Raw genomic sequence first — 22,275 nt, forward strand, 5'->3', positions numbered from 1 at the left:
GCAGCTTGTCCCGGGAAACGGGGAGGGGACCGGGTAGAGCTGGGGTGTGGGGGGCTCTTGGCCCCCGGCTGGTGCCCTGGGACCAAGCCGATGTCCCTGGGGCTGCCGGGAGCTTCTGCCTTCCCGGAGCTAAATCACAAACCGGGTCCCGCCTCCCCTCCCTCGCCCGGGGCTCATAAACACACCAGCGCCCCCGGCCCCGCCGCGCCCACGTGTCAGCTTCCCGCCGCGCCGCTCTCACGTGACTCCTGGGGCGTGGCTGCTCCCTGCGGAGTGACGGCGGCCTCGGCCAACCACGCGCCGCCCCGCCCACCGCGCCCGTTGCTGATTGGCGGCCGGGCGGGCCAGTGAGGTGGCGGGGCGGGCGTCCTGCGAGGCAGCAGGGAGGCCGGGGCGGTAGCGAGGTAAGATGGCGGCGGCGCCGCCCGCCCCGCGCGGTGTCCACTCAGCCCTTCACCGCGACACCTGAGCGCTCCCCCGGGGCCCGTCCACCCCGCACAGGTGGAGGGGTCGGTTACACCCCTGCTCTCCGCTCCGGCAGCCGCCGCCTGGGCCACCCTTAGGAGCGCCCCTCACGCCCGCCGCCCGCGGACAAAATGGCGGCGCCGGGGGTAGCCGGGCGGCGCGACTGCGCATGCGCGGGGCCTGGGTGCGGGGCGGGTGGCGGAGCACGTGCGCGGGGGTGAGAGGGGCCCGCGCCGGGAGCGGGGGGGTGTCTGCACCGGAATGTACCGCGACGGGCACCGGGAGATGGGGGTGGGCACCGGCATGTACCGGGACAGGCACCGGGAGATGGGGGTGGACACCGGCATGTACCGGGACAGGCACCGGGAGATGGGGGAGGGCACCGGCATGTACCGGGACAGGCACCGGGAGATGGGGGTGGGCACCGGCATGTACCGGGACAGGCACCGGGAGATGGGGGTGGGCACCGGCATGTACCGGGACAGGCACCGGGAGATGGGGGTGGGCACCGGCATGTACCGGGACAGGCACCGGGAGATGGGGGAGGGCACCGGCATGTACCGGGACAGGCACCGGGAGATGGGGGTGGGCACCGGCATGTACCGGGACAGGCACCGGGAGATGGGGGTGGGCACCGGCATGTACCGGGACAGGCACCGGGAGATGGGGGTGGGCACCGGCATGTACCGGGACAGGCACCGGGAGATGGGGGTGGACACCGGCATGTACCGGGACAGGCACCGGGAGATGGGGGAGGGCACCGGCATGTACCGGGACAGGCACCGGGAGATGGGGGTGGGCACCGGCATGTACCGGGACAGGCACTGGGAGCGGGGCCCCCGCACTGAGGAGCTGCAGGAGTGTGCTGGGAGGAGGGCGTCCTGCCCTGGTGCTGTACTGGGCGGGAGGGATGCTGTACTGGGCGCTGTGGGTTGGCGAGCTGCGCACGGGGAGGAGGGGTGCAGGGCTGGGGTGAGCGCTGGGCCTGTGGGAAGCGGGGGGGGGGGCAGGGAGGGTTGGGGGGTCGTGCCCCCTGAGAGAGAGAGAGGCCGTGAGTTGGGGGACAAATGGTGCCATGAAGGGATGGGGTTTGTATCGGGCATCGTGGGGCCGGCGGGCTGTGTGCGGCAGGCAGCGTTGTACCCTGGGAGGGTACGGAGCTGTGGGATTCCTCTGCTGGGGCGCGGGGGGTAGGGGGGCGCCTCTGGGGTGCGTGTCCCCCGCTGGCCGCAGTGCTGGCAGGCAGCAGCGCTTGCGCCCACACCTTGGTATGGATGCTGCTGCTTGGTAGCTCAGGTGAGTGAGACGTGTTTAATTCTGTGTAGAAACAGGGTTGCTGCAAAGCTAAACGTTTCCTTAGGCATTGGAAGAAACTATCTCTATATGAGCAAATTAACCTCCCACCTGTTCAAGGGGGTCAAAGTGTTGTATTCAGATGCATTAGCAGATGCTGCTCCTCTTTCTTTTTGTCAGTAGTTTGTTTCATTTCTTTTAACTGGTCTGCATCTCTCAAACAGGTGTTGGCATGAACAGAATTCGGATCCATGTTTTGCCATCGAGCCGAGGACGCCTTACTCCTGTGCCGCGGCCGCAGGAGCCCCTGTCATGTGCCTTCACCCACCGCCAGTGCTCCCAGCCGCGGCTGGAGGGGCAGGAGTTCTGTATTAAGCACATTCTTGAAGACAGAAGTGCCCCTTTCAAGCAGTGCAGCTACGTTTCAACAAAGAATGGAAAGAGGTGTCCCAACGCTGCGCCCAAACCAGAGAAGAAGGATGGGTGAGTACCTCTGTCTCCTGGTTCTCCAGTTCCGTACTATATAGAATTAAAACAGAGAGGAGGTCATTTTCCTGATTCAGCTGCTGCACTTAAGTTACCTCAGACAAATGGTTCCCTCTTTCTGAAGTGCTTTTAAGCTAAAGAAAGACTCTGAGAGTGCTGGATGCTGCGTAGAGTTGTCTTGGTCCTGCAGGACTGTCGGGCTGCTGCTCTCTGCCATCAGAAGGTGGCTGCAGTGATCCAGGCCCTTTGTAAGAGCCGTACGTGCACCCACGCGGTGCTCTGCCTCCGCTCGGCCCTGCAGATGGAACTTGCCGCCGTCTGCGCTTACGGATAATCCTCAGCGCAGATATCTGGTCGCGTGTTATGTGGAGTGGATGACCTGGTTGCACTTCTTGCTCTCTGATGCATATAAAATGTTCTGACTGCTGTGGGTGGAAGGACCTAGAACGGTTATCGACGTTCAGTAAGCACGTCAGCAGAGCACGGTTTCTCTTACGGGAGCATCGACCCGCGTTTCATTCTCAGAGGTTATGGGCATGTGAACACTGGTAGTCTTCATTCTGCCCTTGGTCCCTCTGTGATAAAGAGAATCCATCCAGTGTGGGACAGTGTGCTCTGCATGGAAACTGAGGGCCCAGTGTGAGCATTTGGGAGCAGAAGGGCTCACCTCAGGGGCTTTAAGTAAAAAGCTCTTTTCTCTCCCTGCTGCTGTGCCACGTGGCTGCCTGCCCCAGTGCCAGAGGTGGCATTTCAGCAGTGGTGTGTGGTCTGCAAGCCACCTGGGGCTCTCTGGCATTTCTGAGCCCTACCTGCAGCCAGCGTCTCTCTCTGTGAGAGCTGTGGAGGGGATGTGCTTTCCAGGTGCCAGGGAACGTTTCTCACTGTATCGCTTGTTCTTTTTGCTGGCTGAGGGCTTGGAGTTGTAATGAGCTTGTGATTTATTCCTGCAGCGTGTCGTTCTGTGCGGAGCATGCCCGCAGGAACACTCTGGCGCTCCAAGCTCAGATGAAGAAGTCCAATCCTGGGCCTGTAAGCGAGACTCTCCTTTGCCAGCTTAGCTCTTATGCCAAAACCGAGCTGGGCTCCCAGACTGCAGAGAGCAGCCGCAGCGAAGCCAGTCGGATCCTAGGTAAGAATTGAAAGCTAAAACTGGTGAGAGAGAGCCCTGAGTTCTCTGTTCTGTGTGCAAGTGCCAAGAATATCTCTTCTTAAATCCAGTGAAAAAAAAGATCCCGGGGTCCATGGGTAAAAGACTGTGTTCTGCAAACCCCGGCGTCTCGCCTGCCGCTGGCTGTAGACAAGTCACACTGCCAGACCACAATCCTGCAGGTTTTCTTCCCTTGCAGTTGCAGAGCAGAAGCATTACCCAGCTTCCCTCTTTGCTGGGTTAGTCTCTAGCGGTGCCTGTCAAACGCTGGCTCGGTGCTGAGCTTCCCACCTCACAGGGTCGCTCGGTGGGGCCAGCTGGCCGTCCGTGGTTCCTAGCTAGGCAGGAGCATCACACCACAGGAGCTGTGTGTTTTGGCTGCACCGAGTTGGTGGGTTTCCTGTTGTTCTGTGTTGCTTGCTGACACTGTGCTGGGGAGGAGAAGCCTCTCCTGGCAGGAGGCAGAGCTGGTTCACCTCTGAGGCTGTGGAGCCGAGCTCCTGGGGTCCCCGGCTACCCTGTGCTGGAGCAGCGAGTGCGGGGACGTAGGGCAGTGTCCTATTGCTCAGGGCAACTTGTCTTTTCAGATGAGGACAGCTGGAGCGATGGCGAGCAGGACCCTATCACAGTGGATCAGACGTGGCGAGGGGACCCGGACAGCGAGGCTGACAGCATCGACAGCGACCAGGAGGATCCCTTGAAGTAAGTTGGATGCTGGTGGCTGCAGGCTGCTTACACAGATGTAGCATGTAGAGCGTTCTGAGCTCAGTGTGGCACCAGAGGCGATGGTGGCTATCCAAAGGAGGTGATGTTATTAATATTGTTGCAGTCGAACTTTGTGCCTTGGTGAGTTGCTAGGTGTGAATGCTCGTTGAACCTGGTGGTTCTGGGAAGTATTTGATGGTCATCCTCTTTCAGAGCGGAGCGGTCCATTCAGCAGCAGTCTCTGGGCGATCTCTTAAATCAAAAATAAACGGGTACGAATCGGTATTTCTGCTCATCACCCACTGATCTCTCTAATCCAGCCCCGCTCAGCCCGTGTTCCTGATAACGTCCGTGTCGTTCAGTCAGGAGAACAGCTCCGAGGGACCCGTAGAAACTTAGCCCTGTTTGTGTGGGTGTTTTTCAGGCATGCTGGTGTATACACAGCTGAGGAGGTGACTTTGATCATGCGAGAGAAGCTGATCCGCCTGCAGTCTCTCTACATTGACCAGTTCAAACGACTCCAGCACCTTCTCAAGGAGAAGAAGCGCCGATACCTGCACAGCCGCAAGGGAGAACATGAAGCCATAGGCAAGTACTGGTACAGGTAGTCACCGATCTGCATTCATCTGGCTGAGGGCACAGTGCTTCTCTAAAACACACACAGGACTCGACTCTAAAAAAAAATATGTGTTTTTCTGCTTCTGCAAGGGCAAATTTCAGAGCAGTGCTGTCTCAGTAAGGGTGAAAATTACAGTAGGGCTGAATCTCAGAGGAGGTATTTCTGTGGCTGGCCTCATGCCTGGAGATTGGTATCATTTGGGCTAGAAAGGTTGCCGGATTTCTTTGCTCTTCAAAGTTTGCAGTGTTGTCAGGAAATGAGACTACAAAGTTAATTCTGAGGCAAAAGTTCTTTTTTTGTATGGGGTTTCCTGTTTTTGGTTTTATAAACAAAAAATTTATTCATCTGTAAGGTCCTGTCTGTATCGGCAGCAGTTTGTTTCGGTTGTTAACACCAGGCTGCTGTAATGACATACTCCTCCTTAGCCCAGATACAACTTTCCCTTGCAAAAGCACTTCTGCCTGGGTCGGATTCTCCCTGCACAGAACATGCTCTTGGAGGCAGGAGCTCGTAGTTCACCAGGAGCAGAACCGGGTTGTACGACTGGTTGCAAGCATTGCAGTGCAAGGAATGCCTTCTGTAGCGTAGTCTTATAATAGCTTGTCCGGGAGAATGGCATAATACAGCTCGGTCTCAAATAAAAATAACTAGAAGTTTGGTACATAACAATTTTGTATAACTCTTTTTAGCAAGCCAGTAATAGAAAAGCAGATCCTGACCGTTGCCCTGTAATTACAGCTGGGAGTGCTTACTGGAAGCTTCCAGAACTTGCACAGGAGCAAGCTGGAATTTGACAAGCTGCTATTCTGCTTGCAGGAATCATGATAGACTCTTGAGTGGCCAAACTATTTTAAGAGACGCTTTAAAAAATATTCAGTCGGCTCCTCGTGTGCACAGAGCAGTTGGGATAAGTTCTGGGATGGGGTCTGCTTTCTCGTCGCCTTAATGTAACTGAAAGATGTGCTTCCTGTTTATACGTGCAACTCTCACTACTTGGTCGCTCCGTGCATTGATATCTGTGTCATTAGTCAGCTGTTGGAGCTCTCGGCAGCTGATTTTGGCTCTTCGATACCAAAAAAAAAATGGAAGGATGTGGCAGGTGGGGTGGTATTTTCTGACCCCTCCCTCGCTCCCCGCAGGCAGCAGCCTTCTGACGGGCCCGGAGGGGCTGATGGCCAAGGAGCGTGAGAACCTGAAGCGCCTGAAGTGCCTGCGCCGCTACCGGCAGCGCTACGGCGTGGAGGCCCTGCTCCACCGGCAGCTGAAGGAGCGCAGGATGCTGGCGACCGACGGCGCTGCCCAGCAGGTGCGTCCAGCAGCTCGGAGGCTGGGTACGGCCGGAGTCAGAGCCTCGCCTGGAAGCTGGGTCTCTCCTCTCGCGCTTTCCTGGGAGCGATCCCAGGCCAGGTCCGCTCTGGCCCTGCCCGGTTGCGCTGCGCAACACCCGTTCTGCAAGGACATAAAGGTCTGGTCCTGGCCAGCACCCTCAGCATCCACATGTTGGCTGAAACATTGGGGTTCCCTAGAGTCATTTTAAATGGGCACCAAAACTGCAAAACTTAGTGTGGGGTTGGAGAATTCTCCCTTTTGAAAGGAGGGCTCAGTACAGGGTAGCCTGATTTTCATCACTGAAAAATGTGTGGAAAATACTCCTCCTTACGGTGATGAAACCCAGACTCCTGCTAGACCTGTGCGGACCCAAAGGCAGGCTCCTTGCGTCGCACGTGAAACTGAATTTGAAGCTGTGTGGGGCCATTTCTTTGTAACCATTTTAAAATTCAAAAGATTCCCTTAACTGATTTCTGAAAGTTGAAAGATAAGTCTGAGAAATCTCATTCTTTTGAGACATACTTCAGAGGTGAAGTTCTTCCTACCAAAATCGAGTCGTGCCTTATTATCTCAGCTCTGTTTAATAAAAGCTTGAATGGCAAGGACATAATGAGGAGCGAGGCTCTGCTGGAGCGGGACTGAGAGTTCGGTCTTGGCGTGTTTTGAAAGCAGGGTGCAAGTGTTGTGTAGCCGAGGGGGGGGTCTCTGGGATAGAGCCGGATGACTCCCCAGCGCAGCTCTGAGCTCTTCTCTTGGACTTGCAGGCACACACCACCCGCTCCAGCCAGAGGTGCTTGGCCTTTGTCGACGATGTCAGATGCTCCAACCAGTCCCTCCCGATGACCAGACACTGCCTTATGCGTATCCTTTGATCTGCCTGTGCTGCCTTGGGCTGAGCTCCTGACTGCTTGCTGGCGGTTTGAAGCGTGTCTGATCCTCCCTTGTTTTTTTTCTCTTTGGCCCTAAATCAAGGCCATCGGTTTGCTGTAGCCGTTGGTTTCAAGCAGGAGCCCAGAGGAACCGTCTCCCGGTCTGTTGGCGCTCCCGTCCCCGTGGAACGGCCAATTCGTGTGGGAGCGACAAGCCGGGCTTGCCCTCGCCTCTGCCCGGGCAGGTCCCGCTGCAGCCTTCCTCTGGCGCGCTGGCCGACCAGAGCATCTGAATGGGGTGGCTGCTCCACTTGGAGCTTGCAAGGGAACCTCACAAAACCCGAGGGAGGCACAGGAGAGTTTCTGGCAGCGCGAAAAGCGGGTAGAAGCGAGTCTGCTCTTGGCTTGGCTGCAGGTGCTGGGTGCCAACAGCCATCCTGGGCAGGGTCCGTGAGCTCTCGCTACGAGTCCTGCTGTGGGGGATGTTTGTAGGAAAGGTGGCCTGACTGCTGAAGCATGTGCTCAGGGATTTTTAGGGAGGGCTTGAGTGAGGGAGGGGTTCCTAGCCTGTTTGGGGCTGCCATGGGTCAGCTCAATGTCCTTTCACTCCTTCAAAGGTTCACACACGTGTGTGTTAACGGCCTCAAGCTGTTCGACCTCCTGAAACAGCCTCGACTGCTTGAAGGCCAGCACTGAAATTTCCGCTGGGATCCCCCCCCCCAGGTCAGGGATCCCCGCCCCAACGCGGGATCCACGAGCCGAGCGTTGCCCCGGGTGCATCTGCGCAGCTCTTGTCTAAGAGGGGTTGGGTGGATGCGTCCGGGAGCAGGTTTGGATCCTGTCGGAGCTGCGTTAGCAGCTGTTGCTGGTGTGAGTCAGGAGAAGCTCCGGCGCTGGGTCCCAGAGCGGAGCTGGCAGCCAGGGGGAGGATGAGCTCTTCGTTTTGTTTGAGCTCTTCGTTTTGTTTTGTTTTACTGAAGTTGGCAGGCTCAACTCCAGCTATGTGCAGGGAGCAGCCCGGGGAGCAGGAAGCCGCCTTTGTTTCTCTCTAGTGACCGTATACTTCAAAATAAAGACAGGATAAATACCTATAAAACGGTTTGAGCAAGTTGCTGTCTGCAGCTGGCTCGCTTTGAGGAGGGCAGGCCGAGAAGGGAGTGGAAAAAGCGAGGTTTGATTTCCTTACGTCTAAGCTGTCAGCTGACTTTCACTGACACAAACAAGATTTTACTTTGGTTAGCCCCGCTGAGCCGATAACATCTGCAGTCTGCTCTGCTTTGTGCATTGTCGGGAGGCTCTTGGGCTTTGTTTGCTTTTCAGGAGCCGGATTGTTTGTGACAATGCATTAAAGGGACTGAACCCAGCTGGGCTGTTGGGCTCCAGGTGGAGCGTGTGATTTTTGTCATCTTGGCAATTCATGCTTTTTGGCTACCAATAAAGTCAGTGCTTGATCTGGGAGTCATTCAGAGAGATAAAAATCTGGCTTCCCCACCCTGCTGTTCATACAGAGACGCTTTCCTCACCACATCTGCCCTCGAGTGTCTTGAGGGATCTGGCTCCTCTGGGCTGGGCTCTGTATTGTTGCTGCTAGCACAGATTAGGGGCTCCCCGCAGCCTGCTGGGAAGTCATATCGGTGCATTCGCAGCTGCCTCGGTGCAGGGAGGAGAGGAGGAAAGGATAAATCTGAAATCTAGGCGGCTTAAGAAACTAGGTTAAACTGGGTGCCTTTTACCAGTTTATGTGGGTTTGGAAGTTTGGGGTTTTTTCCCCTCTCCCACACCACGCTGTGCGAAGAGGAAGCTGCGGGATGAGCCCCGCAGACATTGAGAGCAGCCGGGCAGTTACTTGGGCGGCCTTGCCATCGAGGTATCTGACCTGAAAGACTTGATCCGCACCTGAAATCTGCTTCGGCCCCAGCTCCAGATTGTGCCTCGCTCTGCTCACCTGGTGGCACAATCTCCATGCAGGTGACGGTATCGGCTGTTCGTTGCAGCAGTAAGTAGAAGCTTCACGGCTGTCAGTAAAACGCTCTTTATGCAGACCCTCCTGCAGCCTCAGCGGTGGGTCCGTCTGTAGTTTCACAGGGCTCTTGGAATGGGATGGGGTCTGTAGCTCCTTTCTGCTGGTGGATTGCTTTGCCAGTGCGATGCAGTTGGAGCAGGGTTTCTGTTTGTGATTAAAGGCAGGAAATCCCATTTACACCTCTGGCAGGAATAGGTTTTCCATTGGGAAGGAAAATGCACTGGGAAGATAGAAATACCGGAACTAAACTCCTGGCTGTGGAAAAAGCATTGTATGTGCTTGTATCTCCGCTGCGTGTTGGATGTTAAGGCTTGTGCAGATGCCTTTTAAATGGATGTCTGCAAATGAAAAGTAAGCCTGTGCCTTTGTAATATCTTCCATCTGAAGATCTGCGAGTGCTTTGCAGGGAATCCAGCTACATCTCCCGGCGCCCACTGGGAGGCTGTCGCTGTTGTCCTCCTTTTCCATCATGCAAAGTAGCATCACCTGCATCGCCAGGCAGTCGGGGTGCGTCTCTGGAGTCTGGACCCCTGGCCTTGGAGAAACATATGGGGGTTTTAGCACCATTTGCTGGAGGGTGGTGGGTGAGTGGGGAGCGTTTATGCCTCTGGATGCCTGTCTGTCTGTAGCTTGAATGCTGTGCAGGTTTCCCTTGACCGCACCTTCCCAGACATCTGTCAGGACACTAATCAGACCCTGTTTAAACCGTGTCAAGGCTCCGAGGAAGTGCCCTGCAACAAGCCAGTTCCCGTGAGCCTCTCCGAGGATCCGTGCTGCCCGCTCCACCTCCGGTTGCCCCCGCAGATGTACGTACCCGAGCAGGTGCTGGCTGTCCCCGAGGAGCTGGAAGCCGCCCCCACGGACCTGTACTTGAGCGCTGCTGAGCTCCAGCCCACGGAGAGCTTGCCCCTGGAGTTCAGCGACGTAAGTTGTGCAGCGTGCTTTAGGCCGTGGTGTGCAAGCAGCGTGTCCTGCGGAAGAGCTTCCCCTCCGTATTGCTGGTTTCATTACACGCCATGAAGCCGCACGGAAACACTCGTGGAGCGGGCTGCAGTGCCGCAGACCCGGTGCTCTCGATGTGGAGCACGCGTGGACGTCATGTAAAGCACAGATAACGTAGAATTATTTTTATTCTTGCTGGCTTGGGGAAGGAGAGTCTCATTTAAATCCGCATTTAAGGGCTTTTTAGAGGATTTTTTTTCCCCCTCCTCTCCCATGAGGAATACATGAGGATTTTAATCCCCAGATTATTCTGATGTCCTGCATGCATGTTAAGCCTACATGCTTAAAATCCTCTGAAATTTGTTTAAACAAAAAAACCCACTCCTCTGAACGAGGCATCACTTGCTTCAGTATTCGGATGCCCCTGAGATTCTTGAGCACTTGTATCAGGAGGCAAATCCTGTAACTGTCTTAGAGTTTGCAGATGGAGGAGGGATCGCTGGCAGCTGTGGAGTCCCAGGGATGGCAGCAGCCACAGCTGCTGCTGTGGGGTCAGGCTGGGCACCCCTGGGGTCGGGGAGCGCTCCCCCCTGCCTTCGGTGGGCGTTGGACCAGATCCCAGCCCTCCTTGCTGCGGGGCAGAGCCAGCGCTCTGAAAAAAGCCTTTGTGGGAGGTGGGGTTGTTTTTTCAGGTCAGGAATGAAAAAACATAACTGTTTCTCTCCCCCCAGCCTGGTCCTTTGAGAAGGTCCCCCCACTCTGGTCAGGGTTTTGGGTGGTTCAGGCAGGAACCCGGGCACCTTGCTCCTGCCTCGTACCCCGAGCCGTGCGTGGATGTAACCGCAGGCACCCTGCGAGAGCCCTCCGTCCTCGGCTCGCAGGGGTTTGGAGCTACAGCAGCGTACGGCCGCGCAGGGCATCTGTGTTTTATCTCACGTCACGCTAGGCTGGTAGAGTGCCACTCGTGAGTCGCAGGCATCTCGCCTTGATGTCAAACACCCTCCAAAGCCAAAACAAATCCCCTCCTCTAACAATAGCCTTGCAGGAATCCCAGCCTCTCGCGTCAGCGGGGTTATCCATGCGTGCAGCAGACGGCAGCGAGCAGGGCGGAGGCGTAAGCCGGAGACCGTCCGCTCCAACGCGTTGTGTCAGGGCACGCAGAGAGGGTTGTGTGAAATCCTGGGAGAGGGGTGACTGCTCCGGGTGTCCTGGGGAGGGCAGGATCGGACCCTTTCGCAGCCCTCCTGGATGCTTCTGGGGCAGCGCATCGTGCTGGGCTCCGGACCCTGTGCCCGACACCTTGTTGTCAGTGGGAATGCAGCACTGCCAGCCTGCATCACGCTGTTCCTGGAGGAGGCGGCCGTGGTAGTTGCGTTCCCAGCTGCCAAGGCTGCGGGTCCCGGTGGCACAGTGCCTGCCACTGCTGCCTTCCTCCTGTGCCTGTAAAGCAGTGGAGCTCTCTACCCTCGGGGGGGTAGCGGAGAAGGGTTGCGAGGATGGGTGCTTCTGTCTCCCACGGGGCTCTTCGGAACCCCCCCTGCTGATGAGGCCCTCCTGGTGTTTTCTCTCCTAGGACTTGGACGTGGTGGGTGACGGCATGCAGTGTCCCCCGTCCCCTCTGCTCTTTGATCCTTCTGTGGCCCTCGATCCATCCCTCAGAGACGTTGCCGAGGCCCCTATAGACATCCTGGCCCTGGAGGAGCCCTCCCACCCAGGCCTCCCTCCGCAGACAGCGCTGACGGACAGAGGGAGCTCCTCTGCCCACGTCTTCTCCCCGGCCGCCGAGCCTCTGGCCGAGCTGCCTGTACAGGTACAGCCGGGAGAGCGCACCGGGGGCTTCCAGCGGTACCACGGCTCCTGCTCCGGGCAAACCGCCGCCCCCGGGGCTCTGCAGTGACCCGGAGGATGTGTCTTCCCCGGGGGCAAGTCCCCATTTGCCCCCCGCCATGCAGCCAGGCCCTCGGGGGGTTGCTCTCCTGTGCAGCAGAGTTCAGACCTGTGCTATGCCCACGGTCTGGATGGTAGTAGGCGCATTGAGAGGGTGGGAGCCAGAGCCTGTCCCCCGGGGAGTGGCAGAGGACGGGCAGTCGCCTCTTCTCCGTGGGTGGCTCGGTGCCACCCTCTTCCTGTGCGTGGGACGGGTGTCGTGGGGGCTGTCTGGGATGCAGCGGGCATGTCTCGCAGGCTGGGGACCACCCGCTGTGGGATTTTAAGGGGAACTGTCGCCTTCTGGGCAAAGGGCTGCTGCTTTCTCCTTTTGAGTCTCATTTTCACTTACAACTTGCTCTTCTGTCCCGCCCAGAGCCTGTGGCTTGCTCAGGGCTTGCCCACGGGGTGTCGTCTTTGGAGATGTCCTCAGACGCCCCGTCCTGCGTCCCCCATCACCCCGCCAACGCTGTCCCTGCAGCTGAGGAGTCCCCCCCGGTGCCTCTCCCCCAGCGGGAGCCGAGTGTTGGGGTGGGGGGACCCCAGCCCTGGAGCACACCCCCCCTTCCCCAGGCCCTGAATGAAGACCACCGGTTTGCTGTAGCCGCTGGTTTCAAGCAGGAGCCCAGAGGAACCATCTCCCGGTCTGTTGGCGCTCCCGTCCCCGTGGAACGGCCAATTCGTGTGGGAGCGACAAGAAGCCGAGCTTGCCCTCGCCTCTGCCCGGGCAGGTCCCGCTGCAGCCAGGCCGTGCCTTTTCTGTCCCCAACAGAGTCACCTGCCGCCGGCGGCGTGTCGGCCAGGGCCCAGGGACGACAGGCGCCTGGAAGAAGCCGCCTCGTCCGCCCAGGCCCGCGGAGCGGCCGCAAACGGGAGCCTGGAGCCGGCATCCGTGAGCTGAGAGCGGCAGCTCGGAGCGTCTCTACCCTCTCTTGTGAATCCGGGTCGCGGCAGAGCCCGTCGCTGCGACACGTGTGGAAAACCTGCAGCGCCGGCGTCTTTGCCCAGCCCCGGGCCGAGCTGAAGCGCCAGCTCCTCTGCCTGCGGCGTTCCTGGAGCACTGGGGGCTGAAACCCCAGAGCGGGGACCCTAGACCCTCCTTGCCCCGGCTCTGCCTCCCCTCGCTGCGGGGAGCCCTGTGGCGCTGCACTGGCCTGGGGGAAAGCCGGGGGGGGGGGTGGGGAAGGGGTGGGGTGACTCCCCCTCTCATGGGGGTCGGGGTGCTCCTTTCCTTTTCTGTGGGGAGTCATCTGTGCCTCTTGGGCCCCCACGGGGTGGCTCTGGGGTGTAATGTGAGGTTTTGGTCTGGGGAGGGAACCTCCTCCTGTGGGTACCCCCACCCTCCCCAATAAAGCGATGGAGGTGGGTGCCAAGTGTCCGTGTGTCCTGTGGCTGGGGGGTGGGGGGAAGGGCTGAAGGATGGAGCAGCTGGTGCTGTGCTTGGGGGGGGGTGTCGGGGGTGCCGGACGCCCTCCCGGGAAGGGGGTGACCCCTCTGCTCCCAGATCTCCGGTGGGAGCCCCCCTATTTGGGTGGTGCTCCCTTGGGTGCTCGGGGGCTGCAGCGGGGTGGGGGCGCTCCGTGGGGTGCGGGGGCTCGGCCGCTCGGTGCCGTATCCCGGGGCGGGGAGGGGGGCGGCTGTGCCTGCACCGGGGGTACCGGCTCCCTCTCGGGCAGCTCCGGGGGGGTGGGGAAGCACCGGGCCGGGGGAACGAGCCCGGCGCCGGGGCGGGCGTGCGGCGGCGGCGGCAGCACCGGGACCTCCGCCGCCCCGGGACCCCCCCGCCGCCCCCGGGCGCGGATTGGCGGCGGCGGGGGCGCAGGGCGGAGCCGGCCCGGTGGAGCCATGACATCACCGCCGCCGCCGCCGGGCCAGCCCCGGCCCCGGCCCCGGTCCCGGTCCCGGCCATGCCGCCCCGCGCCGCCGCCGCCCCGCCGTAGCCCCCGGTGAGTCCGGCCGCGCCGAGGCGGGGGGGCGGGCGGAGAGCGGCGGCGGAGGCACCGGGCGGGGGGGGGGGGGTTCCCCGGGGAAGTCGGGCCGCAGCGTGGGGATACCGGCAGCCCCGCGGTGCGGCGGGGGTTCCCTGCTACCGCCGGGCACCGGAACGCCCCGCGGGGCGGGGGGGGCCGGGCGGCGGGGCCGGGGGTCCTCCGGGGGAGGCGGCGCAGGGCGTCCCGGCCTGTCCCCCCTGCCCGTCCCCGGTGCCTCCCGGCTGCTCCCGGTATGTCCCCGGTGCCTCCGGCTGTCCCTGCTCACGTCCCCGCCGTCCCCCGACTGTTGTCCCCAGAACATCCCATGTGCCCCCAGCACACCCCGCCTGCCCCCGGTCCGTCCCCGCTGTGTCCCCACCGACCCCCGGTACACCCAGGCTCTCCCCGCTGTGCCCCGGCTGCCCCTGGCGTGTCCCAGTACCCCCAGTGCATCCTGGCTGTCCCTGGTGTGTCCCCCACTGTCCTCCATCCCACCCGCGGGTCCCCACTGTCCCTGTCCCCTGTCTGTCTCTGCTGTCACCGCTGCATCCTGGCTGTCCCCAGCGTCCCCACTGCATCCTGGCTGTCCCTGGCATGTCCCCAGTGTCCCCACTGCATCCTGGCATGTCCCCCGTGTCCCCACTGCATCCTGGCTGTCCCTGGCATGTCCCCAGTGTCCCCACTGCATCTTGTCTGTCCCTGGTAGGTCCCCCGTGTCCCCACTGCATCCTGGCTGTCCCCAGCGTCCCCACTGCATCCTGGCTGTCCCTGGCATGTCCCCAGTGTCCCCACTGCATCTTGTCTGTCCCTGGTAGGTCCCCCGTGTCCCCACTGCATCCTGGCTGTCCCCAGCGTCCCCACTGCATCCTGGCTGTCTCTGGCATGTCCCCAGTGTCCTCACTGCATCCTGGCATGTCCCCCGTGTCCCCACTGCATCCTGGCTGTCCCTGGCATGTCCCCAGTGTCCCCACTGCATCCTGGCATGTCCCTGGCAAGTCCCAGCTGTCCTCGATGTGTCCCCGCTGCCCCAAGGCTGTTTCTCCAGCACATCCCATTTGTCCCCGGTGTATCCCGGCTGTCTCCAGGGTGTCCTCCCTGTCCCTGGGCTGTCCCCACTGTCCCCAGTGCACCCTGGCTGCACCAAGAGCAGCCCAGCCCCTGCAGCCCAGCAGGGTTGGGGGCACTCGGGGCTGTCACCCCACGTCCCCAGGCTCAGGGTGGGGACCCTGGTGTGGGGCAGGCCAAGGCCAGCCCGTCACGGCCGTGCTGTGGGACCGTGGCCCGTGTGCAGGGGGCTGTTCCCTGCCACCCTGGCGTGTCCACAGCCGCGTGGGTTGGGCACAGGCTGTGTCCTGCAGCGCCTGGGGTGGCCGGTGCAAGCGGTTGCTGTCCCTTGGCCCAGGGTGACCGGGGGGACCGCAGAGGGGGACATGGGCTCTGGGTGCCCCTGGGTCTGCTGGAGCTGCATCCCCCTCCCCACAGGGACCCTCACGCTGCCCGCTGGGGCCCTGTGCCAGGGGAGGGGACGGCCGCACTGTCCATCCGTCGGGGCCCCCCGGCTGTCCCCTCCCCGTGGGGCCTGGGGGGGCCACGGGCTGCTCTTCCCCTCCAGACAGAGCCTCACTTCCCCCCGTGACGCAGCTGGAGCCGCCGGCCCCGGGGCCGCTTCCTGTGCTGGGGGCAGTGTGAGGGGGGCCCACGCACCCACGGGCACCACGGGCCACCCCGGGGACCTGCCTGGGTCTGCTGCCAGCCCCGCGGGCTGCAGGGGGACGGGGACAGCACGAGCGAAGTCTGGCCACGCGTGCCGGTGAGGGCGCACGGTGCTGCCGTGCATGGTGCCAGCGGGTCCCAGGGTGCGTGGCCAAGGTCACCCAACCCGTGGGGTTGGGGACAGCTGGCTTGGGGTTTGGTGGGGACGTGGGGAGCATCTCACAGCCCCTCTCTGGGTCCCTCCCTGCTGCGCTGAGCAGGGCTGTAAATACTGACGCTCTGGTTATTTTTGCCACTGCCATTGCGTTGGGTGGGAGAAGGCAGCAGAGTTTGCTCTGGGGCCGTCCGGTGGCCCCAGCGCTCCCACCCCTGGGGCATGTGGGGTCCCCAGCGGGCAACAGGGCTGTCACGAGTGCTGCATGTGCCCTGACCTCGCCTGCTTCCAGTGACCTCCCTCCCGGCCTCGCCAGCTCTGTCACCCCCAGACCCTCCTGCTGTCCCCTCTGGTCCCCCCTGCGCTGCTGGACCCCCCTGCCGGGTCACCAGGCGTTGCCCCCATGGGGTCTGGGTGAGCCGGGGCTGCATGAACCCCAACCCCTGCCCAGCTCGTGGGGTGCAGGGTGGGGGCCACGGCCTGGAGCCACGGCATGGCTTCATCCCTGGTGCCCTGGGGCCTCTCCGAAGGGTGCCCAGGCTCCTGGGGGTCTCTTCCCAAAGGGTGCTGGGTGCCCCAGGGGGGTCCCTCTCCGTGGGGTGCCCCGTACCCGGGGGGTGCCCGGTGCCACATGGGGATGCGCAGTCCTTCCTCTCCCGGGACTCCCGGTGTGCCGGTGCCGCCTCTCCCGGGGGTCCCCGGTGCCCCGGAGCCCGCGTACCGGCTCCCCGGTGCTCCCCGGCCGGGGCTGGCGCTGGCGGAGCCGCGCACCGGGGGCGGCGGCGGCCCCGGCTCCTCCCCGGCCGCGGCGGGAAGGCGGAGCCGGGCCGCCGCCGCCTCCCAACAATAGCGCGGCCGGGCCGGGTCGGGATGGAGCCGCCGTCGCCGCCGGGACCGGCCCCGGGGCCGCGCTGAGCGGGGACGGGCGGCCCCGCCGGGAGCCCCGGGCGTGAGTGCGCGGCGGGGGCGGGAGCGCGGCGGGGGGAGCCCCGGCCGGGGCCGCGCCCGGTGCTCGGGGCCGGTGCTCGGGGCCGGTGCTCGGGGCCGGTCCCGGTTCCGGCGCGCACGGGGCGAGCGGCGCGGGGAGGCACCGGTACCGGCGGCGGGGGGAGCCCCGGGGGAAGCGGGTGGGGGGGGCCGCCTGCACCCCGGGGGTCCTGTGCCCCGGGTGCTGCGGATTCCGGTGCCCCGAGGCCGGTGTCAGTCCCGGGGGTGCTGCACATCCCGGTGTCCCGGGGCTGGTGGTCCCTGTACCCGGGCCCAGGGTCCCTACACACCCCAGGAAGGGACGTGGGTAGCTGGGTGGCAGGAGGGGTCCCTGCAGCTCTGGGTGCTGGTGGGGTCAGGGCTTGGCCCCAGGGCTCCCCCGAGGCTCGGTGCCACCCCTCAGCCCTGTTGTACCCCACAGGTGACACCACGGAGGGACGGGGCTGAGGACGTCCTGAGTAAGGTAAGGGGGGGGTCCCGGCTGCCGTGGGCCGGGGGGACACCGGGCAGGGCCCAGCGGTGACCCCAGCCTGACGTGCGTCCCCCTGCAGCCAGCGATGTCGGAGAGCGTGGCCGAAGCGCCGGGAGAAGGGAGCCCTGCGGCGCTCGGCGAGACGGGCACCAGCCATGAGCTCCTGCAGCGGCTGCGGGAGCTGGAGGTACGGCGGGGGCCGGCAGCTGGGGCCACCGAGAGCCGGGACCACCGCGCAGCTGTGGCTGGTGCCACTGGGCAGCCATGGCCACCAGAAACTAGGGCCACCAGGGCAGCCGTGGCCATTGCCTTTGGGTAGCCGTGGCCATTGCCTTTCGGTGGCCACCGCCACCGTGCAGCCAGTGCTACCAGGCAGCCGTGCCGGTGCCACAGAGCCAGCAGCCCAGGTGCCACGGTGGGGGGCAGAACTTTCCTGCTTTCCATGGCCCTCATGTGCCACTGCTCCTGGGGCAGCCCAGTCCCTCCATGTGTGGCCCTGGGCCCCACCAGGCAGAGGAGGGGGCCCCAGGTGCTATGGGGAGGGGTCCAGACGTCCGTGTCCCCTGAGCCATCCCCACTCTGACCCCAGGCGGAGAACTCGGCCCTGGCCCAGGCCAACGAGAACCAGCGGGAGACGTATGAGCGCTGCCTGGACGAGGTACTGGTGGGGCGAGGGGCATGCGGGGCACGTGTGCACACATGTGTGCCAGGGTGCGGGGCTGTGCTTGCCCTCACACCTCACCCAGGCCCCCCCTCTGCTCCCCAGGTTGCCAACCACGTGGTGCAGGCGCTGCTCAACCAGAAGGTGGGTGTCAGGGGGGCTGTGGGGCATCGCGGGGGACTGGAGGAGGACGGGGAGGGTCCTGGCTGATGCTCCCCCTCCTGCTCTGGCCAGGACCTGCGTGAGGAGTGCATCAAGCTGAAGAAACGGGTGTTCGACCTGGAGCGCCAGAACCAGGCGCTGAGCGACCTCTTCCAGCAGAAGCTGCAGCTCTCGGCTGGATCCCTGCCCCAGGTACAGCTGGGGCTGGGTCGGTGCTGGGGGGGGTCATAGGGCAAAGCCCCCCAGAAGCTTAACCTGGCATCTCCCTCCTATCCAGCTGCCACTGCACCCAGTGCCAGTGCCCCCGGACACCCCGGCCAGCCCCCAGCCAGGCTCTGCTGAGCAGCCGCCCCCCCTGCTGCCCCCTGGATGCTGCATCCCCCCTCCGGAGGTAGGTACCGGTGTCTCTGAACGCCCCCTGCTCCAGTGTCCCCCTCTCCAGGATGTGGCATCCCCCTCCCCAAGTTCACGCTATTGCCTTTCCCAAGCCTGCGGTGTCCGCATGCCTGTGGTACCCTGCTTTCTAGGCCTGTGGGGTCCCCCCCTCCCCCTTCCCTGGGTCCATGGTGTCCCCATCCCTGAACCTGTGGCATCACCCTTTCCAAGCCTGACTGCCAACAGCGTCCCTGTCCCCGAGCCTGTGGCTTCCCCTTTTCTGGGTCCCTGGCAAACCCCCTCCGAGCCCCTCCGCCTGTGATGTCCCTGGCTCCAAACCCCTTTGCCCCTGCTGTCCCTGTCCCCAACCCTTTTGTGTCCCCCTCCCAAACCCCATCGTGTCCCTCTCCCCGTCCCCCTCCACCCGTGGTGTCCCCAGGGTGTCCCCCTCTCCCAGCCCCAGCAGAGCGCCATGGGGGTCAGCGCTGTGTTCCCGCGGGGTGACAGTGCCCGGTCCCCGCAGATGACCCCGTCGGTGCCGTCGGGCAGCCCCGGGCTAAGCCCCGGCACCCCCACCCTGGACGCCCTCTCCCCCTTCTTCAAGAAGAAAGCCCAGATCCTGGAGGTGCTGCGCAAGCTGGAGGAGACGGACCCGCTGCTGGGGCCCCCCCCGGCCTCTCCCGGCTCCCCCGAGCCCTGTGCCGCCCCGGGCTGGTCCTCGTGCCCGCTGCGGGGGCCGGGGGCTGCTGGGGGTTGGCGGGGGGCCGAGGGAAGCCCCTGCTCCTCGCCGGAGGAGGCTGCACCACCGCGGGGGGCCCTGCTCAGCGCCTTGGCTGAGCGGCTGCTGCGGGGCGATGGGGGGTGCTGCCGGCGCAATGGCGAAGCCCCTGGGGGCCCCCCCCGGCAGCGGCGTAGCGAGCACCCCGCTTTTCTGGGGCTTTATGCCGCGGGCGAGGAGAGCCCCGAGGGGGGCTTCGCCGCGCTCTCTCCCGGGGGAGACACCAACCCCCTGCCTTCCCCCCCCAAGGTGCTCAAGCTGCCGGCCCCCCCCGGGGCGCTGCGCCTCAGCCCCCAGCTCGCCCGCGCCTCCAAGATCCCCTGCCGCAGTGGCAACCCCGAGGCCTCGCCGGTGCTCAGTCGCCGGGCCTCCCCCGACGCCCCCCCCGAGCCCGGCTCCCCCGAGCCCCCCGTCTTCCCCCCGCCACGCACCTACGAGGCAGCTGAGCCGCCCCCCGGGCCACCGGCCCCCACTGGCAGTGGGGAGCGGGCAGCCACCTCCCCCCCCAGTGCCCGCCGTGGCACGGGGGGCTCAGCCCCCACCCGCCGCCCTGGCAAGAAGCCCCCCGAGCCGGGCTACTTGCCTTTCAAGGAGCGCTTGGCTGCCCTGGGCAAGCTGCGGGGGGCTGAGGGCCGCGAGCCCCCCGGCCCGGGGCGGCCTGAACGAGGGCATGGGGCTGAGCCACGGCCCCCTCCCCGAGGAGGTTTGGGGGGCAGCCTGAAGCACCCCGAGCCAGCGCATGGTGGGGAGCCCCTGGCCCGCTGCTACTCCTCCGGCTCCATGGGTGAGGCCGGCAAGGCAGGGGGCAAGGGGCGCCCCGCTGGTGGCAGGACCCCTCCCCGGGTCCCCCCAGCCCCCCCTACCAAAGCCGCCCGCAGCCCCCACGGCAGCCCCACCAAGCTGCCCACCAAGGCGGGTGCCGGTAAAGCCGGGATGCCACGGAGTGAGGAGCCGGCAGGCGCCAAGGCGGCGGGGGTCCCCCGCAAAGCACCACCAGCCGCCGAGCCCCCCGGCACGGTGCCGCCGCCGCCGGGCGCCGCCGGGCACTCGGCCATCGAGGAGAAGGTGATGAAGGGCATCGAGGAGAACGTGCTGCGGCTGCAGGGGCAGGAGCGGGCGCCGGCGGGCGAAGCCAAGGGGAAGGCGGCTGGTGGCTTGGCCAGCTGGTTCGGGCTGCGCCGTAGCAAGCTGCCGGCTCTGAGCCGTCGCGGCGATGGCAGCCGGGGCCGGGAATGGGCCGGAACGCCGGCCCCTCTGCGCCGGGAGGTCAAGCTGGCCGCCCGCAAGCTGGAAGCCGAGAGCCTCAACATCTCGAAGCTGATGGAGAAGGCGGAGGATCTGCGCAAGGCGCTGCGGGAGGAGCATGCCTTCCTGCAGGGGCTGGCGTTGGAGAAGGGGCGCCCACGCGGGCCCCCCCGCGGCCCCGGCCACCTCCCGGTGATGTACCAGGAGGTGACGGCCGAGACCTTCATGCAGCAGCTGCTCGACAGGTCAGTGGCGGCCCAGGGGCCGTGGGGGAGCAGGGAATGAGGGTGGTGGGGTGCCCCCCACCCCGAGCCTGCCCTGACACGGCGGCGGCGTCCCCAGGGTGGATGGGAAGGACGTGCCCTACGAGAGCCGCCTGGAGCACAAGCGGGAGCTGTGTGACCTCCGGCGGGTCCCCTCCGACGCCAAAGACCCCAGGCTGTGCCACCCGCCCCGCAACGGCATCGTGGGACACCTGCGGGAGCCCCCAGACAAGGTAAGGCCAAACCCCCTCCCCCACCCCACCCCATCGCCGCTGCCGGCCATGTGCCCTCTTTGTGTGGGGGGCGGGCACAGCCACTCACCCTGTCCCCCTCACTGCAGGTGCCCGATGTGGGGCTCCGGGATGAGCTGCCATCGGACGAGAGCTTGTCTGAGTCAGGAGCATCGCAGCACTTCGCCGGTGAGGGGCTGCTGGGCAGGGAGCGGAATATGGCAGGGAGGGGGGCACCGGGGGGGACCCCTGGCACTGACACCTCTGTCTGTACCGGCAGCCTGTGGTTCGCTGACGCGGACGCTGGACAGTGGGATCGGGACCTTTCCGCCCCCCGATTATGGGGGGGTCCCTGCCAAGAGCACCCCCAAACCGCGGGGCCGCCCTGAGCCGCTGCCCGGCGCTGTGCCGGCGCGGCCACCTGCCATCACCAAAGTGCCGCGCAAGGCCCGGACGCTGGAGCGGGAGGTGCCCAGTGCGGAGGAGCTGCTGGTGGCCGGCAAGCACCGGAGCGCCCCGGCGTGCCGCCCCCCGGCTCCCCCCGGCCCACACGGCCACCGCGCCGCTCCCCAAGGTCGGTGTCCTGCGTGCCGGGAGCGTGCAAGGCCCCAGTGGTGCCGGGTGTGCAGCCATGCTCGTGCAATGGGGCTTGGCACCCGGCAGGGGGTCCTGGGGGGGCCCGGCAGGCCAGCACTGACACCCCCCCCCATCTTTTCCTGCAGACGTCGGTGATGATACCGGGAAGCCGCGGCGCATCCAGCAGAGCAAAAACTGGACTTTCCCCAACGCCAAAGCCTGCGGTGCTGCCGACCCTTTCCTCTGCCCGCCCGGGGGGCTGGAGGGGCTGCACCATCCCACGCTGGTAAGGGGGGGCTCTGGAGGGGGGTGGGGTGGGTGGGACCAGCCCACCAGCCCCGGGGTGTAATTGGTATTGGCAGGAGTGGGGGGGAGGCACAGCAAGCCCCCCCCCCCCATCACCCTGTCCCTCCCAGGCGCCCGTGTGCAGCCCAGCGGGGCATCGAGGAGCATCCCCGGAGGCCCCCCCGCCACTGCCCCCCACCCTGAGCGCCAGCAGCAGCCGGACGCCCAGTGCCTCAGATGTGGGGGACGAGGGCAGCACGGAGGCCCGGTCGCGGGATGGGGGACACGGTCCCCCGGGGCTGGAGCACTCCGAATCGCTCAGCGACTCGCTCTACGACAGCCTCTCCTCCTGCGGCAGCCAGGGCTGAGCCCCCTCCCCGGCCGCACTCGCACGTCTTCCGCCCCCCAGCCCCGCTGCCCCCCACTCCCCCAGCCCTGCTCTGGGGGTGCTGCCCGGGGTGGGGAGGGGGGGTCTCGGCATCCCACCCCCCCGCCCCGGTGCCCGGCTCTCTCCAATGGTGCTATTGCAGTGTACAGCCCCCGCCGCCGGGTTTTTAACTCAATAAAGCCACCCTCCCCCGGTTTATTTATATACGTTAT

General features: G+C 64.3%; 2 protein-coding genes and 2 non-coding genes across 10 annotated transcripts; all 4 read left to right on the top strand.

Annotated features, from left to right (window-relative positions):
• The first annotated feature begins 341 nt into the window (after positions 1 to 341).
• On the top strand, positions 342 to 13,173 carry KANSL2 (KAT8 regulatory NSL complex subunit 2). 4 transcript variants are annotated; one of them, XM_064474252.1, is made up of 10 exons: positions 342 to 404; positions 1,983 to 2,241; positions 3,195 to 3,373; positions 3,979 to 4,093; positions 4,521 to 4,688; positions 5,859 to 6,021; positions 6,809 to 6,905; positions 9,607 to 9,860; positions 11,452 to 11,688; positions 12,181 to 12,703. In XM_064474252.1, exons 2-10 carry the CDS (start codon positions 1,991 to 1,993, stop codon positions 12,382 to 12,384), a joined length of 1,668 nt encoding a protein of 555 aa, XP_064330322.1. In that variant the 5' UTR covers positions 342 to 404; positions 1,983 to 1,990; the 3' UTR covers positions 12,385 to 12,703. The 4 variants fall into 4 exon arrangements, with proteins under 4 accessions (XP_064330322.1, XP_064330323.1, XP_064330321.1 ...); XM_064474253.1 differs by lacking the exon at positions 342 to 404 and adding an exon at positions 1,635 to 1,761 and having other exon boundaries at positions 12,577 to 13,173; XM_064474251.1 differs by lacking the exon at positions 342 to 404 and adding an exon at positions 1,635 to 1,761.
• On the top strand, positions 7,001 to 7,129 carry LOC135317948 (small nucleolar RNA SNORA2/SNORA34 family). The gene has a single exon (XR_010376508.1). It is a non-coding gene; the product is annotated as a small nucleolar RNA SNORA2/SNORA34 family (small nucleolar RNA).
• LOC135317950 (small nucleolar RNA SNORA2/SNORA34 family) lies at positions 12,375 to 12,503 on the top strand. Its single transcript, XR_010376509.1, has one exon. It is a non-coding gene; the product is annotated as a small nucleolar RNA SNORA2/SNORA34 family (small nucleolar RNA).
• A 449-nt stretch (positions 13,174 to 13,622) lies between the features above and the next one.
• On the top strand, positions 13,623 to 22,267 carry NCKAP5L (NCK associated protein 5 like). 4 transcript variants are annotated; one of them, XM_064474628.1, is made up of 14 exons: positions 13,623 to 13,750; positions 15,416 to 15,584; positions 17,050 to 17,091; positions 17,180 to 17,287; positions 17,690 to 17,758; positions 17,867 to 17,905; positions 17,996 to 18,115; positions 18,201 to 18,314; positions 18,756 to 20,566; positions 20,664 to 20,817; positions 20,925 to 21,003; positions 21,095 to 21,388; positions 21,537 to 21,676; positions 21,807 to 22,267. In XM_064474628.1, the coding sequence occupies exons 1-14, from the start codon at positions 13,650 to 13,652 to the stop codon at positions 22,041 to 22,043; spliced, it is 3,477 nt and encodes a 1,158-aa protein (XP_064330698.1). In that variant the 5' UTR covers positions 13,623 to 13,649; the 3' UTR covers positions 22,044 to 22,267. The 4 variants fall into 4 exon arrangements, with proteins under 4 accessions (XP_064330698.1, XP_064330699.1, XP_064330702.1 ...); XM_064474629.1 differs by having other exon boundaries at positions 13,626 to 13,750; positions 18,822 to 20,566; XM_064474632.1 differs by lacking the exon at positions 15,416 to 15,584 and having other exon boundaries at positions 13,650 to 13,750.
• Positions 22,268 to 22,275: the final 8 nt, after the last annotated feature.

This window comes from Phalacrocorax carbo, chromosome 27 (genome assembly GCF_963921805.1).
Source record: "Phalacrocorax carbo chromosome 27, bPhaCar2.1, whole genome shotgun sequence".
NCBI lineage: Eukaryota > Metazoa > Chordata > Aves > Suliformes > Phalacrocoracidae > Phalacrocorax > Phalacrocorax carbo.